The sequence below is a fragment of the Haematobia irritans genome, chromosome 4 (assembly GCF_050003625.1).
Source record: "Haematobia irritans isolate KBUSLIRL chromosome 4, ASM5000362v1, whole genome shotgun sequence".
In the NCBI taxonomy this organism is placed as follows: domain Eukaryota; kingdom Metazoa; phylum Arthropoda; class Insecta; order Diptera; family Muscidae; genus Haematobia; species Haematobia irritans.
In genome coordinates, this window is record NC_134400.1 from 224900422 (window position 1) to 224921797 (window position 21376).

General features: G+C 37.1%; 2 protein-coding genes across 4 annotated transcripts in view; one reads left to right on the forward strand and one right to left on the reverse strand.

Annotated features, from left to right (window-relative positions):
* The first annotated feature begins 9220 nt into the window (after positions 1 to 9220).
* On the forward strand, positions 9221 to 11198 carry LOC142232966 (uncharacterized). The gene is made up of 3 exons (XM_075303698.1): positions 9221 to 9624; positions 9688 to 9841; positions 9907 to 11198. Exons 1-3 carry the CDS (start codon positions 9282 to 9284, stop codon positions 10850 to 10852), a joined length of 1443 nt encoding a protein of 480 aa, XP_075159813.1. The 5' UTR covers positions 9221 to 9281; the 3' UTR covers positions 10853 to 11198.
* A 4556-nt stretch (positions 11199 to 15754) lies between these two features.
* fwd (phosphatidylinositol 4-kinase beta fwd) overlaps positions 15755 to 21376 on the reverse strand; it is a 173243-nt gene continuing 167621 nt past the window's right edge. For all 3 annotated transcript variants that reach the window (XM_075303689.1, XM_075303690.1, XM_075303691.1), the window contains 7 exons: positions 18882 to 21359; positions 18703 to 18821; positions 18501 to 18638; positions 18159 to 18433; positions 18002 to 18090; positions 17761 to 17925; positions 15755 to 16449 (listed from right to left, as the gene is read on the reverse strand). In XM_075303689.1, the coding sequence (XP_075159804.1) occupies positions 16262 to 16449; positions 17761 to 17925; positions 18002 to 18090; positions 18159 to 18433; positions 18501 to 18638; positions 18703 to 18821; positions 18882 to 21359 (3452 nt within the window). In that variant the 3' untranslated portion in view covers positions 15755 to 16261. The remainder of the gene's footprint in view (positions 16450 to 17760; positions 17926 to 18001; positions 18091 to 18158; positions 18434 to 18500; positions 18639 to 18702; positions 18822 to 18881; positions 21360 to 21376) is intronic.

The following is a 21376-nucleotide window of genomic DNA, read 5'->3' on the forward strand; positions in this document are numbered from 1 at the left end:
GTATTTGTTTTTTTTTTTTGAAGCTAGTTATGCTATGAGTTATACGAACTGCACCTCTTTAGGTCAAACATTTGAAACAAACACAAGAAAACATTGAAACTATGGTATCCATTATGTATAAACGTGTACACAAAAAAAAATTTTGTTTGTTGATTCAATCACGAAAATGATAGAATCAATCACAGTTTTAATTGGGCACAAAAAAAAAGACTTAATTAAAAAATTAATTGAGATCATTAGCAAATTTCGATTAATTTTTTAATTGCTTTAATTAAAAATTTAATTTATTTTGATAGCAAAACTCAATTATTTTTTAATTTAAAAACTTTTAAAAACGGTTAGTAGTTCATTGTAATTTACCTAAATTGGCCGCTATGTGGCTTCAAATTACATAATGAAAATAAAATAAAAAATAAAATAAAAACTGCGACTATTTTTAATTAATTTCTGAATTGACTTAGTGTTTTAGTTTGATTAACAATTGATTGCTTGAAATGAAATTTAATTAAAAATTAAAAAAATTCCATCACTTTTTTTAACTGACTTAGTCTTCTGAGTTTGATTAAAAAGCTAATTGTATCAATTAACTTTTTTATTAAAAAATTTCAAAATGTCCATCATTGACCTAATTGACTTAATGTTTCTAGTTTAATATTTGATATTTTTTCTGTGTAGGTCTTCGAATGGGGCTCTGTTTGCGTTAATGAATATACTAAAATAAAAAAAAAACGTAGAGTCCCAACTGCTTCTTTAAAGTGCAAGTCCAATTTTAACTGAAGCGCCCCCTTAAGCGACAACTTTTTTCAAACATTCGTCTAAGTACAGACCAGAGGGTGACCGGCTGCGGTGACTTGACTGCTAAGCTGATATTAATTTGTATATTCGGCGGAGGAAAATTATCCATTATAAAATCAAATTGAGGTTATCCGATTGGTTATGAGATTAATTGTACAACCAATCTTACAATCACATTTACATTTCATTCTTATGCGCTTTACAGACTATCACTTATTCCGGACGACAGTGCTCTTGTCGAACATATTCCATACATTGTGCACAATATAAGTTAAGTCCGAAGGCATAATCGATACTGCTGCATGTTTATGGGATCGATAACACATTTACCGATTATTTAGTCATCGCCGACAAGTCGTATCGATCCGACACACTGTAAGATTCTTCATAAACACCGACATTCCGTCCGGAATAACTGATAGTTTGTAAAGCGCATTACCTGCTGAGCAGAGATTGGTTGTACAACTAATCTCATTATCATTCGAATAACTTCAAATTGTTTATACCCTAAACCACATAGTGGCCAGGGTATAATAAGTTTGATCGGCAAAAAAATGTGCCTACCAGAAATATACCGATCGACTCAGAATCACCTCCTGAGTCGATCGAGCGCTTGGTGTCCGTCCGTCCGTCTGTCCATGTATTTGTTGTTCACAGGATTCCGGTCGCAATTATTAACCGATTTGGATGAAATTTGGTACAGGGTGTTTTTTGGGCACAAGAACGAACGCTATTGAATTTGGAAGAAAGCGGATCAAATTTAGATATAGCTCCCATATATATGTATCGCCCGATTTCGACAAATGGAGTCATGTTGCGCTTTTTTACAAACCGATCGTCATCAAATTTTGCACATAGTAAACTTTTTCATCACCCTTTAAGTCTGCAAAATTTCATCGAAATCGGTTCCGATTTAGATATAGCTCCCATATATATGTATCGCCCGGTTTCGCCAAATTTGGCCGTAAAACCCATATTTATCAACCGATAGTGCTCAAGGTTGGCTAAATATAATCTTCTAGACTCCTAACTGTATGTGCGCAATTTCATCGAAATCGGTTCAGATTTAGATATAGCTCCCATATATATGTATCGCCCGATTTGGTCAAATTTGGCCGTAAAACCCTTATTTATCAACCGATTGTACTCAAAGTTGGCTAAATGTAATCTTCTATAGCTCTAACTGTATGTGCGAAATTTCATCGAAATCAGTTCAGATTTAGATATAGCTCCCATCTATATGTATCGCCCGATTTTGCTAAATTTGGCCGTAAAACCCTTATTTATCAACCGATCGTAACCAAGGTTGGCTAAATGTAATTTTCTATAGCACTACTGTATGTGCAAAATTTCATCGAAATCGGTCCAAATTTAGATGTAGCTCCTATATATATGTATCGCCCGATTTTGAAAAATTTGCCCCTAATAACCTTATTTTTGACCATAGGGGCCTCATTTATTAACTGATCGTGCTCAAACTTTACACAAAGTGACCTTCTGTGGTATCAATCATACCTGCAAAATATTATACAAATTGGTTCAGATTTAGGTATAGGTCCCATATATATGCATCGCTCGATTTTGTCATATTTGTCCATAATACTCTTATTTATTAACCTATGTTATTCAAATTTCAAATTTTGATGTACTAGCTGATCGTATTTAGACTTACATGTAGCTCTTACATAAATCTATTGTCCTATTTGCAGAAATTTGAATTTATTACCCACAACTAATTTGACCGATTTCCTCTTTTTTAATAATGGTCTCAATATTAGTGGCATACTAACTCTTTTGGAGCAAAATAAACTATAGCTCCTAATACTAGACATTACTGCTCAGATTGTAACAAGACACCCATAAACATGTACCCCCCTTTATGTTCTCCAAAACCTATACCAATGATACCCCACAAATGCTTATGTTTACTAATTCAGTAGGGGTGGTTTAGGGTATGATATAGTCGGCCCCGCCCGACTTTCTACTTTACTTACTTGTTTTATAACGGATTATTGTCAGCCGCCGAATGGACACATTTATATCGGCTTAAGGTGTTCGGTTGTCGAGTTGAAAATCACTTTATTGTGTGAGTAAAATTTCTCCGAAATCACGCTCACGATTAAAATTCACGTTCATGATCCAATTCACGCTCACGATAAAATTGACGTTCACTATAAAATTCACATTCACGTTAAGACAGAGACAGAAAAAAATCAAACTCACGAACAAATTCACGTTCACGATTCAAGCTCACCGATTTAAATCAGCGTCCGTTGTTTGATTGTCAAACATATTTGAATTTAGCTAATGGTTCCGTCGTGAGTTATGAATATAACTTAAGCGGACCTTAGACGGTCGGATAAACCCTGCGACACAACACGTTGCGGCGACAAATCCGATAGTATAAGGTCGTGTTCGGCTGTCGCGGGGACGTGTTGGCATAAAATCAAAACAACTTTAATTTTTGCTGGTTGGGTGGTACAAATCCTGAGTCACTAGATTTGTTGTGAATTACGAAAATTGTGGTGAATCATGCAGGAACGTGAGGCATAAACTTTGTTCGTGCGTGCGCGAGTATAACTTTTCATTTCATATAAATATTTCTTCGTGAATGCGCGTGAGCGTAAGTGAAATTTCACTCACGCGCACATCTAAGTATACACTCTAATAATAACAAAAAATGTTAAAAAATCCAAGAAAACGTAATACGTCTATAATTACAAAACAAACCATTTTATTGCCACAATTGCCCAAAGTTACCCACAGGCAACATTCTCTACCGCCCAAACGAATGGGCGTGGCGACCCGAAATTTTGGCTAGACGCTTCTTAAATGACTTAAACATGATTAAGAGTATAAAAACTTTTGTTTGCGATATCTATAAAAATTCGGTGTCGAAAGGATTAATGACTTCTAGATGTATATATTTATTTATAGCATGGTACTTATTTTGAACAAAACTTCGTTAAATTATTAAATTGGATTTGGTTGATACAAATATACATAAGAAACCTGCGGATTTATATTCAAATAAAAATAATTTATGCTTCTATTGCTTTCTTCTTCTTCCTCGACACATATGATAATGCGTCGTCTCCGGTATGGAGATAAACAAAGTGGCATGAGACACGTAGTCTATGTTGCCACCTTCCGGGGATTATTATAAACGAGATATAGTTGGGTGGATTGTTGATATAAATATCTCCCTTGTTGTCGTGGTTTTGATATAATGGATTGTGGTGTATAAACAAAATATTTTGTTTATTTTTACACCACAATCCCAGCCTTTCTGTAAAATTCATTGAGTATTCTCAGTGCCTTCATGTTTTCTGTTCTCAGCACTGAGTCTATATCATGCGTGTAGATTCCTAATGACTCTAATCCGGTAAGGAGCGCTCTTCGGGTGTGAGGGTTCACACCGGTACAATGGAAAGTCAGATGGTCTATGGTGTGGATATCACCGCATGAGCAGCGGTCTGACTCCACTAGGTCTAGCCTGAATAGGTGTGTCCTTGCTTGGTTGTGTCCAAATCGAATTCTGCATGTCATCGTGATTACTCTGCGGATCAGTTTTGCATGTTTGAACCATGGCGTTTGATTGACCCTGGGGTTGAACGAATATAAACGACGACCAAATGGGCTCGTGTCCCATCTTTGTTGCCAGGAATCTATTGCCATACGTTTGTCCAAATTCGACAGGTCCTGATGATGTATTTCTGGGTGAGTTAGGGTATCGTCATGATCGACTGCTAGTGAGTCTACATGTTCATTCCCTTCGATACCACAGTGGCTTGGTATCCAAAGAAAGTTAATCGAGAAACCTGATATTTCAAGCCCGTATATCTCATTCTTTATTTCAAGAATGTACGGGTGAAATTTCTTCCCCTTCATGTCCTGTATAGCCATTAACACGGATTGACTGTCTGAGATAATCAAGAACTCACCGGGGTCGCACGTTCCAATAAGTAGAAGAGCTTCAAGTATAGCTCTGGACTCGGCTGAAAAAATGGGACAACGGGTGTCTAATGAAAACGATGCCTCTAGATCCATTGATGGCATCCAAACGGCGCAACTGGTCTTGTCCGCAGTCTTCGATCCATCCGTGTATATTCTGGTGTGCGTCGGAAATTTGTTTCTGATGAGTCCTTCAAATTTTCGTCTTATGGTGTCAGTATCATGTTGTGATTTTCTAGCCTTCAAATATGTGACTTTTGCGCCACTTATGACGGCCCCGTAAGGAAGGGTATATCGCAAATGTTTCCCAATTCTGGCGATGTTCTCATTAAGCTTTGCGTCGTATAGAGAAAATAATTTCGGCCTTGTGGTAAATTTTGAATTAAATTCCTGTATAAATTTGCTGGCAGGCAAATGTGTGTTAGCTACGAGATTGTTGATGTATTTTTCGGTCAGGTATGTTAATCGTTCTTTCAGCGGCATTACATTCGCCTCCTGTTCTAGTGCTAATGTGTGGGTCGAAATCATGGCTCCGAGGGCGATTCGCAATGCCTTATATTGAATGCGTTCGATTCTGATTATTTTATACCCCGGGCAGTCTGCCAGAAGAGGGGCCATGTATTCTATTCTTGGCCTAATAACACCCAAATATAGTAAAATGATGAGATATGGGTTGGAACCCCATGATATCCCACATAGTGCCCTTAAGATGTTCATGAATTGGAATGAGCTATTCACTATATGTTTAATGTGTGGTTCTGGGTCTAGGCGACAGTTAATGATGTATCCGAGAAAATTAAAGTTGTCTGTAAATTCCACTAGAGTATTCTCTATATAAACATTCGGTTGTGGGGTGTGGCGTCTCGAATCCCGTGGGGCAAATAGCATAGCTTTGGTCTTTTGAGCCGATAGTGCAAGCCTGAGTTCGCTTAGACGTTGAACGATAGAATTGAGCGCATCTTGAATCCTTTGTCTCACTTGTTCCAGATTGTAACCGGAATCAAAAATTACTAAATCATCAGCATATCCCAATACATTGACGTTTAAGTTCTCAAAAAGTGTGTTCACGTACACATTGAAGCTCAAGGGGCTCAGTACGGAGCCCTGAGGTGTTCCGCTGTGTGATATTCTTCTTTTACTTACCCCATCAGTTTCGATTATAAGTTCCTTATAGCGGAACATGTTGTAAATGATGTTAATGTAATGTTCCTTAACATTGAGGAGCCTATATCTCTCCGTCAGAATCTCAATGTCAACGTTCTCAAAGGCACTTTTTATATCAAGAAAGACCGAAACCATATACTTGCCTTCCGTCCTGGCCAGTTGTGCAGCAGACCACAACGCTACGACATTGTCGCGAGTGCTTCGGCCCTTGCGGAAACCAGCCTGGAGGTTACTTAGCTTACTCTGAGACTCCAGTTCGTGGTCAATTCTTCTGAAAATCATTCTCTCAAATATTTTACGAGTGCACGATATCATTGCAATTGAGCGGAATGAGTTTGGGTCATCTGGATCTTTGCCTTTTTTATGTATAGGAACGACCTTATATTCCATCCATGATTTTGGTATATTACCACTTAAAAGCACTTCGTTGTACATAGTTAGTAATCTGGATCTTATATCGTTGTCAAAATTCTTCATGTGGCCATGTCTCAAACCGTCATGACCAGCTGATGTGTCTTTTGCTTCTGAGATTGCCGCATCTAGCTCCTGTATAGTGAATGTTATGTCATTATCTGCCTCTGAAATATTTCTAGGTCCATTAACCGGGCCCATGGGGCCAGATATTATCTCGCAGAAGCCTTCCAAGCACACAGGAGACATCGAATGAGTTCTGGGGCTGTACATGCCACGAAATTTCTTTATGGCGTTCCAGAGTTCTGTGGGAGTAGTATCCCAATTGATGTTCTCACACGTTCTTCTCCAAGCTTTGCGTTTTTCTTCTCTTATAACATAGAAATATTCATTTCTTTTGACATTTAATCTCTCAAAATTTGCACCTGTAGGACGTTTTTTAAATTGGGATAAACACTTCATTTGTTCCGCTTTTATTCTCTTGCACCTCTCGTTCCACCATGAATTGTCCGGGTAGATTTTTCCTTTTCTCTCGGTCTTGAATTTTTCATAAAAAAGTTTTGAAAGTGTGTCAAATTTATGGTCTTCGGGAGATAATATTTCGGCCTCCTCTATGATGTCAGAGACTGTCTGGTTCAGTTTTTTAGCTGGAATATTCTTGGGAACTCCATATGTTTTAGTTCTCATTTTCATTCGTAGTTGTATTTCAATTTCGATTGCACAGTGGCCACTGCCAAATGTCTCGTTTAGTGTCCTCCATGTCGCCAATAAAGATATCGGCGGGCTGCATATGGTAAGATCTATTGCAGATGGATTTGAGCACCCAAAAAAGGTTCTGGATCCATCGTTCAGGAGGCATAGGTGGTTGTCCTCGATAAAATTAATTATCTGTTGGCCTTTCCTATCGTTTCTATGGCATCCCCAGATCTGGTGATGACCATTAAAATCACCGCACATAATGAATTTCGAGTCCATTGGCAGCTTCGTTATGATCTCTTGTAAATCAGATGACGTGTAATTCACTAATGGAGGAAAGTATAGGGAGACAACGAAAATCTCTCCGTGGATGGTATCCAATCGTATCGCAACTATCTCCAGATCTCGATTGGCAATCAGGATGTCATAGTTTGTAAATGAATAGGTTCCTCTCACTAGGATGGCAACTCCGCCCCCGCGCGAGTTTCTATCCTTGCGTATAACGTCGTAGCCGGTAATAAATAATCTATCAGTTGGGTCTAAAAATGTTTCAGATATACATGCCATGTCTATATTTGAGTCCTGGAGAAATTGAGTCAGTTGGCTTTTTTTGTTCTTAATGCTTGTAAGGTTAATTTGAATTATCTTCATCACTATCGACCGGTAGATAATTCATTTTAGCTTCTTGAAACTGCTCAAATTTCTCCAGGGGTATAGTTATGACTGAACTAGGTTTGTTGTTGCTGGGTTTGCTGCAATCCAGTCCACTCGACCGTTCTGTGGCACTGGTATTGATAGTACTGTAGTCGTTATCGGGTATTGTCACGTTCTTTGGGTTCTCTTCTTGCGAAGTTGCTTTGCCGTTTTCATTTTGGCTTTCGTGGTTTCGTATGTCCGGTAGAGTTTGGGAGTCAACCGGTCCAGGTGAGATAGCTGAGTTCACAGGTGGATCCGGCGTAGGATGGGGCATAACAGCCACCATCGAATGTAGTTCTGTATTCTTCCTCTTCTTCGCCCTTGGGCGGACATCGGAAAGCATTGGAAATTCCTCGTCTCGTAGTTCAAAAGTCTCGCCACCATCATTATTCATCTTCGGTGCAGTTGGAGTATCGCGTATCTTAGGAGTCTTCTCCTGAGCCTGGGCCTTGGCCCTTTTTCGCAGTTCAATATATCTTTCACAGTAGTGGGATCTAGCATCGTGAGGGTTGCCGCAATTAACACATTTGGGCGGTGTTTCACATATATCCTCGTGAGGTGAACCGCATCGAGGGCATAGTTGTTTGTTGCGGTTGCAAGAGTTTTGGGAGTGACCAAAACGCCAACACTTTTTACACTGTATTGTCCTCTCAATAAAAGGTTTCACCGGGAATATGACTTGATCTATTACCACATGTGATGGTAAACGGTCTCCAGAAAATGAGATCATCACCAGATCAATGTCCGTTCGATTATCTGGATCTGTCGGGTCGGGGGCAGTGAACCTCTTGACCTCCATAATCCTCGACTCGCGATTAAATATCCCATATTCGGCCTTATGCATTATTTGCAGGTTCCTGAATATGTATTCCTCGGTGTAAACGGGATCAGAAGGTATCTGAACCACTGATTTCATCTCACACAACTCCTGAGGAATATATATCATGTAGTCCTTACGTAGCGAAGTATCAGCGGAAATTGCGTTTATCGTCTCGCGACGATTGCTAGTTATTTTGATCTTTTTATTGGAAACGAAATAAGTCTCAATATCTTGAAATTTGTCATGAAGTCGCTTAGCCGTGGCCATAATTGGGAGGCGATTTTCTCTTCCGTGCGGCTGCAGTATGACAATGTATTCAGTTCTATTATGGACATATTGACGTATCCTAGGTAGGGGATATTTCCCGTTGTCAGGATCAACGTATTCCACCTCGGGCCATACCATCTTGGTTTTCCTGAGTTCAAATATCGATCAAAAAACGAATATCTGTAAATAATTTATCTCTTCAATGAATTTCGTCCGTGCGTGTTTCGCGCCTTTTTTCGGCAAATCCTGCTTCTATTGCGATAAAAGTAATAGGTATTACTTTAAAGGTGAACAAGAAAATTGAGACTGGTAACACTGTGTGCCTTTCAGCGCCATCTGCATTCCCAATATTTGCTCTCTCAATGAAAAAACGTATCTCCGTTCTACACGATTCTCTTTGAACGAACAACAATATAGAATACAGCTGATTGGAATCTTTGAATGTTAGTGCACTTCTATTGTAAATTGTGGTTCCAGAATGGAAGAGTTATCATTAACTTTTGCTTGTCGCGTTTGTTTGCAAAGTAATTCGGAATTCAATTCATTTTTCGATGAAGTAGAGTATGAGGAATATATGAAACTGGCTACGCTCTTCAAAAAGGTTACAAATGTAAATATTTCCGAGAGCGATACCAAGCCCACTAACATATGTCACGAGTGCACAGAAAAACTTTTGACTGCATTCGAATTCATTTGCACAGTGGAAAAATCTGAGCAAGAATTGGAAGTCCACCTGAAGAATATAATAGTGGCAGATATTGTGGTCGATGATAAAGGAGAATATAGTGACATAGACACAAATCAACAAATAAATGTCGTGGGTAAGAGAAAACTGAATATGTTAAATAAAAAGCTGAAATTGATTATGGGTTTTATTTCCACAGATTCTGACATTGAACCCCTTACAGATGTACAGGAAATCGAAGTACTCGATGACGAATATCTGGAGGAATATACAGAGGACAAAACACATAAACATGAAAACGTCATAGAACAAGACCCCATATCTGATAATTCTACACCAGCATGGGAGCCAATGTAATAATGTGCGACCACTACTAGTTGACTCCTTGTAACAACTAATTTTAATTTCCATATTTCAGGAAAGAGGACGACACTTCTTATGTAGAAAGTACATCGCCGAAAGCTATTGGCTCGCGTCTATCAAAGCGAATGCAAACTTGTGGCAATTTCAAGTGCTCCAACTGTGATCGTACCTTTGCTAAAATGGAAACATTAGAAAAGCATTTTAAAAATGCTCATACCCCCACGGTATCTTCAAGAACAACGGAAAATAAAATGTCCACCGATGGAGACAAAATAACATGTGAACACTGCCCACAGAGTTTCAAGCGACGTAATAACTACGTACGCCATTTGATCTCCTGTCATTCCAAAGAGGCTGAATCTCTTTCGGCCGAAGACAAGGAACTTGCTAAGACAAAGAACTATAAAAAAGGAACTTGCCCGTACTGTGGTGAAACATTTACCCAAGCCAGCTTGATTATTCATATCCGTCGCCATACTGGTCATAAACCATACAAGTGTGACAGCTGTGATAAAGCTTTCCCAAGGCGGCAGGATCTCAATATCCATCAAAGACGTCATACAGGCGAAAAGCCCCATGAATGCAGTGTGTGTTCAAAATCTTTTTCACGCGCTAACAAACTGGCTCGCCATATGAGAATACACACGGGAACACGACCCTATCAATGTCCCGAGTGTGGTCGTAGCTTTACTCAATCGAATGACTTGAAAATCCATATTCGTCGGCACACAGGAGACCGTCCTTACCGTTGCAATGTATGCTCAGAATCCTTTATATGTGGGGCTGCACTAAACGCCCATCGTAAGCAAAAAAATCATCATTGTGCAGATGATGTCCAGGATGATCCATTTGCTAATTGGCGAGTGGCAAACCGCACCATGAAATCGAATGCCATGCAAGAGATGCAAAATGAAAAAGAATGTCGTATTGCTGCTGCAGAAATAATTGAACATTCAGAGGATCTTGAGTTTAAAATGGAACTATCACCAGACTGTTGCTAGTTTATGAGATTTACGCAGATGAAGATTTACTATAAATATTGTATATGGTTACCTTCCAACTATATCGAAACCCGAATTTTGTTTACTATATTTCTCTTAATTTAAGAAGAGTTCATTTTTTACATTATAAATTATAATCTCTGAAACATTTTCATTATAATTCTTGATGTGATTAGCGGAGTGACCATCTTTTGAACGAAATTTGAGTGAAAGTTTGATATATTTAAAAAAAATTATATTACTCAAAATAGTTCATTTCTAGCATACTATTGCTTGAAGGTAGTAAACTTTAAAATCTCTGTGTTACCGAAGCTTACTAAATAAAAAAAAAAATATTTTAAAAAAATATTACAATTAAGGCAATGATGTAATACAAGAATTTGGCTATTTATATTAGAGATTGTAACGATAATCAAAAGGCCGAATTTTACTAAAGTTTTCTATAATGTTGGGACATTTGCTGCTATATACGTGTCGACTCTCCTACGTCCCGAGTTTCAACTTTTTGATGAGTTCTTGACATAAAACGATCTACTTCACATTTCCCTTTCAATTTTCATTTTATCTTAAAATGCCAATATTGGTCCTTATCAAACCCACATCAAAACTGAATTTAACTCTTTTGTGAAAAAATCTAAAGTCGATTATTCGAATAGGTATATGACAAAAATTTGACTTTGATTTTTTTGGAAAAACTTTGAAACGTCCTATCGCTAAAGTGTGTATATTGTCGCTGGGAAACTATAGGATCCCAATGTGTAACCAAGATTATATTTACAGACGCTCGATTAGCTCAATGTCCGATCACCTACGAATTGTTGGATAAACTAAGCGACGCGCTTAGAAAACTAATCAGAAGTACTTTGTAGCCGCCAACTTATTCATTGCTGTTGTTGTAGTATGAATTTCCAATTTGTGGTTATAATCCTTATTTTATCCTCACTCCGTGGGTCTTCGTAATCACTGTTTATATTTTCAAAAAATTTAATTGACTTGCAATGTTAGCATGAAAAGCAATGTATTTCGCCAATCGGCAACCTATTGTTGATGTTAACACCTATATTCACACTAGTCACTATTTTTGGTGATTTGAAATCGCTCTACTTATATTCAAAAGTTAGGTTAGGTATAGTGGCAGCCCGTTGTTGATGAACTATGTCTATGTTTAGCTCAAGGACGGGGGACCTTATTTTTATAGGCGAGTACGAATGACGTTTGACATTACGGTGACACCGCTTAGACACTCAGAAATGTCACCAGCAATATTAAATGGCGATAACCGCCGCTGGAAAAGTTTGTGGTGATTGGTAGAAATTTGAACTGAATCCATCGTCCTTTATATGCAAGGTGGACATGCATTGCAACATAGTATCTTTCTACTAACAAAAGCGACATTTCAAATGGTAAAAAGTGGATTATGTTTAAACGCCGGTTCTAAATTCGTGTTTCGCCCGTGGAGACCGAAATTGCAAGTACAACTAAAGGTTGAATTACATATCATGCGTTAATCCGTGCGTTGATAAGGTTGATTTTTTCTATTTGAAGCACTCTAACCGAGAGGAAGTTCAACTCTTCAATCAACGGACGCATTAACGCATGGTATGTAATTCCCCCTTAAGACTTTAAAAAATGTGGGTAAAATACAATAAAGAAAACATACCTGTATTTTATCCAAATATATTTCACTTTTGAAGCTTTCAATATATATGAAAGTTTATAAGCATTTTATTTGATATTTGATGAAACGTTCTGAAACGTTTCGAACCGTTCTACTGTGTTTATCTGTAAAAATCTCGCCAGTATTGCCATGTCGAATTTTGCCAATTCATATTATTGTGAATTATGAGGTACAATGAAATAAAACTAAACACATTACAACCAGAATTAAAACTCAATATAAGGAATGTTTTCCTTTAGCACTGGATATGCTAAGCCGTGTATGACTAAATGAAAACAGAGTACTCGTCTATCCAGGACATCTCCAAAAATATGCAACACTGTCACATCAGGGGGCTAATCACGGCATTCGATGTCGAGAACTTTTGATCGAAATCTAAATTTTTCGGATCACGGGAGTCGATATCGAGTTTTTTTGATCGACAATTTTTTCGATTGGTAAATTGCAATCGTAAAACATTTTTCACTTGTTTTTTTCGCCATATAGGAATAGTAAATATATTAGTTTTAGTTCGAATTGTTGCTAGTTTGTAGTAAATTTACATATAATGAACATATTTTTAATATGTAGGACCAATGCAACTCCAATAAAAGTTAAACAAAAAATGGTCATAGTCGAGTTCGCAGCGAGCATTCTAGCTTGGCAAAGAACCATATATAAAGCGCACATGCTAGATCGATATCCAAGAGATTGTGATCGACCAAATACCGTACCATTCCGTGACAACATAACGCTTCTGGACCACCTTGTAAGAATAGTGAATTATGAAGGCTCCCACTCGCAAAAAGTTTTAAGACGGCAGACAATTGCAAAGTGATAAAATTGACGTTGACATGCCACCAAAAATTATTTTCCATTTGAACGCCTCCTTCGTCAGCCGAAATCGTCCATTGAGCCTACAAAAGGTGACTTTCTAACAGTGCACACCATTTCAAACCCATGTACTTACACCACTAACAATAGGGCTGTTTTTTTTTAGCACTGGATACCCTAAGCCGTGAAGGACTAAAAGAAAACAGAGTACTCGTTTATCCAGGACATCTCCAAAAATATGCAACACTGTCATCAGCTGTTCAAAAACAATCACAGAAAAGAAGTGAAATCTTGCATTTTTAATGTATGAAATGCTCCAATTAGTAATAAATATTTACTGCTGCGATTATTTGTGACACTATACCACTTTGAATTTCATGTTTTTCGATAAATTAGTCACAATAAAGTGCTATTGTAAATCGATGAAGCGTCACTTTATCAAAACACAATCTGGCATGATCGGCGCCACTTGCACTGATGAGATGTTCTGGATAGAACACCAGTGCAACGATGTTCTGGATAGCCCATACAAATGTTGTATCCAGTGCAAAAAGAAAACAGCCCTAATGTGCACTTTTATTCCTTATTTGTCGCCGAATTATTTTATATTCATCTCATCCTCCAATTAGGAAGGAATTCGGAGGAATGTAAAAAGAGATATGGGTCCATAAGATATAATGCAATACAATTTACTTTTTACTTTGAAACCTCCAAAAACATGTTTTTTTTTCTACATTCTATTTTGTGACACTAACTTAGTTTTGTCATTTCATTTTGCTCTGCTTCGTTTTTTGCTGTTGGCAACGCCTGAGAAATTGCATCAAATTTCGATCGAATGCTGTGATCCAAACTTTTAATCGTATCGACAATTTTTTCGATACGATTATGAATTCGATATCGAATGCCGTGATTAGCCCCCAGCTGTTTAAAAACAATCACAGAAAAGAAGTTAAATCTTGCATTTTTAATGTATGAAATGCTTCAATTAGTAATAAATATTTACTGCTGCGATTATTTATGACACTGTACCACTTTGAATTTCATGTTTTTCGACAAATTAGTCACAATAAATTGCTATTGTGAATCGATGAAGCGTCCCTTTATCTAAATAAAATCTGGCAACATCGGCGCGACTTGCACTGATGAGATGTTCTGGGTATATAAGCAAAAAAAGAAAATTTACTCCCATTTCCACAAATAAAAAAAATATATAAAACAATAAAACACATTTGTGTTCTCTTTTGATTTAACATTTTACTTATATTTTTCTGGTAGGTTTTAATTTATCATATAAGCAAATAAAAAAATTCTTGATTATTCTTGTTGTTTGTTGTCGAATGATGGATGATGTATGCATATGTATGTATACTATATAGATATTAATTACTAAAGTATATTAAGATTAAATTATGGGATGTATTTCTCTTATTGTTGAATATTGAATGAATGAATTCTATTTTGTTTTAGTTTTGCGTTTTTAATTTAAGTCTTACACATAAAAATTTTACTTTTTCATCCATATAATCCAATTTGCCATAGTTTTATGTTCAGGAGAGTTTCTTGCTTCATTTTTACAATATTTAAACTAATAATAATTATTATTATACCATTTCATGTATTTAGGCTGTATGTAAATGTAAAATACTAAATTAGAATATTTTTCTCGTATATGCTGGGGGTACTTTCTATTTCCATAGAATATTTTGTAATAATCTTTTGTTTTATACATACAAAAAAAAAAAAAAATTGTTGGAACACTTTAAGTGTTAAGCTTGATTAATTAATAAAATTGTAATAATATATTTATTTATAAATATTTATATTTATCCATTAAATGTTTTTATTTTTTTAGCTAATAAACTTCTATAATATAGAAGAGTGTAGTGCAGATTTACGATTTGCATTTGGTTTTTGAGTTAGGAAGGGGTGATGTGAATATCGATAACTTGCATATAACAATAATTAGTTGTGGATATAATAAAAAAAGTTGTTTTGCTTATTTTTTCTTTCGAATTTTCTGGTATATTTAAGATACATACATTTTAAATGTTAACAAAAGAACACACATTTATATTCATATATATATAAAGGTATAGATATATTGAAAACGGACACGTACATTTAAAGGCAATAAAAATATCATTCATGTATGGTACCATTCAAGTTTGCTTGCTCGCTCATTTTGTTTACTTTTATTAATTGTATTGTAAATGATCTATCTCTGTTTGGACACATGTAATATATGGTATAGTTAGTAATCATTATTTGCATATGTTTTATATATGTATTTTGATTTTTGTTGATTTTTTTTTTAGATAGCATTAGAAAATTCTATATTACACCTTAAGAAACAAAGAACAAACGAAAGAAAAAGAGACAAAATGTTGCAATTTAATAAAAGTAAAAATGTATACTATTTTCATTTTTTTTATTTGTAAAAAAATATACATATATAATAATGCTACTCTATACGCTTGATAGATAGAAAATCATAGATGTATGTTACAGGATTTCTTACAGGGTCTGACATTGCAACGTATGTTTTGTTTGGAGTTGTCTTACTATTTTAGTATGGTTTTTGTTTTCTCATGTAATAAAAAATGTAATAAATTATAAACTAGTTGGGTTTTTTGTTTGTAATAATTAACATATGCTAATTAATTTAATTAATATATTTCCTCTTCACATTACAGAGCAAAAAAAATCATATATGCAATATTTCGTTTTTTTATTTATTTTTTTAACATGGATTTGTTAATTTTATGTGTATAAGTTATTTTAGTATATTAGCGCTAATCTATATTTACATAAACACAAACTTAAATCGTGTCGAAGAATACAGCCGAAGTTCGAAAAGATAAACATCTGCTGTGTCGATCGGTCTTTGCCTGCATTTAGATTTTCATGAAAAACCTTTCTCACAATATGCCATTGGTATAATATTGGTAGCCATCGTATAACTTGGTGGAGAGACTCTTTAATGAGTCTTGAACTAATTGTTCAACTTTGCGTTCCATTTCCTGTTCGGTTAAATTCATGTGGAATCGTTTACGGAGATTCTGTACGGTGCCAGAGCAACCGTTTTTGAAGCAAGGCAACTGAGCATCTACAATGGCAGAAAAATACAAAATATAATTAAATAAAATTGAGACATTTTTGTATATGAAATTATAAATAAAGTAAAACCAAATGTAAATATATACACTGAAAATCAAGGGCCCTGACAATTTGATTTCTGCATATCCCTGCCTTGTAATATCCTTAATAACTTCCAAATGCGATTCGCTGGTTCCTAATTGTCCTTTTTGATTTCTTTAAGCCAAACTAAAACATGTTCTAGAGCAATCGAAATACCAGACAATGTTTAATTTTTCAGTAGTGTCAGCTTCTCCCTTTCTCATAATAGATCTTTCTGATGTGCCTATTAACAAATTTCTTTGGGTGTATTATGAGATATTGGGAGCCAATGGCAATGTTGCAATGGTTAGCATGCCCGTTCAATACCAGTTTCGACCAAACACCAAACCAGGTTTTCAGCGATGTATTATCCCCTCTCAGTAATGCTGGTGACTTTTCAGAGTATTTCAAAGCTTCTCTAAGTAGGGCCCGGCTATAAAAAGGATGTCCCTTGTGACATTTCGGAGTGCTTTAAGGCTTTACATAGAGGTCGTTCCCACTGAGTTAAACAAAGAATCGGACAGCGCTCATTGAAAAGAGAGAAGTTCACAGCGTGTGGTAAGTTAGGTTATACCGCTTGTATTCACAACGAAAATTCGCAATTTTTGGGAAAAATTCAATTGAACGAGGTAATCGTTCAAAATTACAAAATGCTATGTAATTGCAAGTAAACGAGAATGTAAAATTATTCTTGGAATTCGATAGCGAAAACAAAACTGAACAAGTTTTTTTTAAATCCATTTATATTAAATCTTATGCCGATTTCGATTGGGACAAAAGGTGCAACATTCTCGAAATTGATTGCCACATATGAAGGACACTGTCATAAATTTTGGTTCCTGTGTCCCCCAAAATGTTATGAATTAATAATAACTTTGGAATGACACTACCATTTGGGCGCAAATACAATGAGGGAAAAAGTAGTGTAACACCAAGGCAACATACCCTAAGGGCGTTTTCGTTTCGCAAAAAATATGTTGCCTTGGTGTTGCACTACTTTTTCCCTCAATGTATTTTCGCCCAAATGTTAGCGTCATTCCAAAGTTATTGTTAATTAGTAATATTGTGGGGAATACGGGATCCAAAAGCTATGAGAGTATCCCTCATATTTTGCAATCAATTTCGAGAATGTTGCATCTTTTTACCCAATAGAAATCGCCATTAAATGGAATTGCAGGAGGATGTTTCGGTCAGTCTTTATGTACATATGCTATATTGTACTAAACATAGATATACTTACTGCTTCGCATGATTTCAACAAAGTTTATAATACGATCCATATGCTTACGGGCGGTCATCATGCCCACCAATAATAAACGATTGAATTCGCACCAATGCTCAGTATTCGTACCGCCCATGACGTCAACGAATTCTGGAGTTAATTTGAAAGGCGATTGTTCAAAACCTACATGGGAAATGGGGGAAAGAAGGGATACAATGAATACTATTGTATGGCTTTGCATTACGCGATTAAAACTTACCTAAGTTTTTGGGTGATATGCTTAGAATAAAACCAAAATCAATGTGAATTATATGACCATCGGAATGTAACAGAATATTGCCATTATGCCTGCAAACAAAACGAATCCACATCATTTTTGTAATCTTGCTTGTGGCATAGATCCCCACCATACATACCTATCTTTGACTTGCAATAAATACGATATTATGCAATATGCCGCACAACTTTGAACAAAGTTCTTTTGAGCCAAACGGAAGGCGTCACTGTCTGATGGTCCATATTCATCTATGAAATAATCCCTCAATGACTTGTTTGAATTCTTTTTGATTTGATGCAGCGAAACGGTATTGAGAATGGGCTCAATTAGACCACTGTCATTGGACAAGCAAACGATTTTGTATGGACGCACCCAGAGATCTACATGTTCCTCTTGCCAAATTATTTTGAACATCTAAAGAGCATAAAAGAAGGATCGTAAGCAATAGATTCGAGTTTGAATGCCTCTTTGTTACACGTACCTGTAGTAATTGGGTTGCCATCAGTTCTTGCCTCAAATCATCACCACATTTTACAATGGCCGAAAGTAAACGCCAGTTTGATAAGTGACCATATGGAGAGGATTCGCGAATTTGTTTTTCCTTTTCATCCCACGGTTCCTGTAAAACAAACCCGTTAAATATATGGCCATTTGACAACATTTGTAGTGAATATTTTGACTACCTTAAGCGCCGCTGCAGATGGATCCTCAGGATCATTGTTGAAGGATTTGGTATTTTCGCAGCTAAGATTATTGCAATGGCGGGTACGGACATCTCCGATATTAAACAAAACTGGCATGCCTGTAGGTGAATGAAAAGTGTTAAATAATTCTGGGTAATATCTGTGTGTGAGTTTGTTACCTTGGTCTCTTGAATCACATGAATCCAAGGACATTTGCGATATGGCATCTCTTTCAGAATTCGCACGCATTTTACGCATGTGAAGATATTGTGCTGTGATCTCATCGTCTTCCTGCGACCAGACATCATCTTCATTCAGTTGAGGTGGTGACAACAGGTTATTATTTCCTCCGCATTGATTGTGCTGGTGCTGCTGATGTTCGGTGGCATTATTGTCGCTCGACGATTCCGATAACAACTTTTCCTTTTTACGTCGACAACTCGAGTTATGGCTACTACAACTGGATGTACGGCTACATGTGACATGTTGTTGATTATTATGATGATGTTGGCATGATCCCGCTCCCACCTCCAGGTGTTCTTCGGATTTCGTATGCCTCAGTGATGGCATCATCTTAGGTATTAGCGAAGAGGAGTAGATGTCAGGCACTTCTACTACTTCCACATAGATAATGTAGGGAGTTTTATCCTTTGAGTTTAGAACAGCAGTCTTCTCCTCAGTTATGCGCACTACATGGTGTGGAATGTCAGAATACAAAGGTAACCAGACGCGGGCAGGTAAGTTTTTATTTATTAAATTCAAAAACATTCGCAATGCCGATGTTTTCTCCGCCTTGGAGGGCAGATTTGTAAGATTTTTGCCCACATTCATTAGAGCTTTCATAAACTCTTTTTGAGGCGCTGTTTTGGGGGCATTGCAGGAACACACAGTCTTCTGACCCAGAAGATCGTTTACTTGCCCTCTTACTGTTTCGAAGCAAGTACAACCATTATCGAAGGCTCTGCCGGAAGTCAGATCTCCCAAGCACAATTTGGCGGGTGTAGGGGGCAAGGTTTGTGTCGTATATGGTGGTTGTTGATAGAGACGATTCGCTATGCTCAAGCTCGATGTATTTCGGCGCGAGTCTGTGAGTAGTACTGTGGCATCGGATTGGGATCTATGATGGGTTTTCTTTATTACTGGTGATACCACCACACCACCAGAGGCGGCCGCTTGATCATTTACGTCGGTTTTAGTATGTTGCTTTCGCTCCTTTTTCGAATAGATCTCCTTCATTAAAGCCAGTTGGGATTTTCTGGAGCCCATTGTATCAATATGTTGATAGTTATAGGCCTCTAAAAGCCAAAGGCACTTTAGAGAGAAGTCTACTGATTTTCGGCATCTGATGGTCAAATAGGGGTCTAATACTTCAGCTAATTCGTCCATTTGTATATACATGACGATCAGTTGCGGTATGTATAGGTCCACCTCTTGGTCGGGAAAACTGAAAATTTTGTTTCCAATAAAACTTAAGACGCCAGGTTCCTTCGAGTAAAAGAGATAGTGGATTGCAAAGTGGATGTTGAAAACTGGTGATTCAAAAAATCTCAACAGTCCACTGGGACCTTTTTCAGTCTTTTGTTGATTTGCTTCCTGCAAATTATTAGGACGCTCTTTGATAAAACATTTCACCACACCGGGTACTTTGAGCTTGTTCAATGATGATATGGAAGATGATTTAGTTATCGAAGAGTTGGAAGTGGAGGCGGTGGACAAGGCGGTTGCGGCATTAGGTACTTGTAGACTTAATGTCTTCTCTACGCATTCTACGGAAGCATTATCCTTCTCACTTAACGATTTCTCCCCACCTATTGCTGGGGGCACTTGGTCTCCGGCAATTGCCTGTGCTAGTGGAGTGGTAGCTGGAGAATTTGTGGCGGAATTGTTGACAGCTGCAGCTGCAAGAGCAGCCTTCTTGCTGGCATTTGTTGAAAGTAAACCGAAAAATTCTTTCTTTTTCGAAATGTCAGTGGGCGACTTGATTTGATCTGTCGCATTAGAAGCAGCCGCACTGGCAGGGTCATCCGAAGATTTTTGACTTTGCTTCGAAGCGTTCTTCTTTTCGTGGTTTTCGATTATGCTTTGAGCTGTACGGAATATTGCATTTTTTGTGGCACCGAAGAAGTTCTTAAACAACACATCATTCTTTGATGTTTCTATGGGAGTGGAAGGTGTTTTAACGGAAGTGCTAGTGGAATTTTGAGACACCGTTGGAGTTGGGCAATCGACCACATCATTTGAATCTGCAGCTGTATCCGTTGGCCCTTGACATTTTTCCAATGTTATAGCGGCCTGAGACATATTCATGTCCCTATAACGTTGACGTTCACTTAACGCATCAGCGTCGCTCGAATTGATAGCAGACGTTGTCTCAACCACTCCGGATCCCTCTGGAGTGCAATTGTCGGTCGTTTGTTCTGCCGATTTTCGTTTTGCCTTATTCTTCTTTGATGGTCGTAATGTTCGACAATCTGTTTCGGGCGACTGATAGAAACATAAATCCGATTGTAGCATATTGTATTCTTCGTCCATTGAGTTCGTCTCTAACATATCAATGCATTCCTCTTCGTTGTCCATTTCACCAGAATCTAATGATTCATGTGAATGTCGTATACGATTCAAGGAAATTTGATCCGAATCAGAGCCACAAATTATTCCTGTCAAAAAGATATTT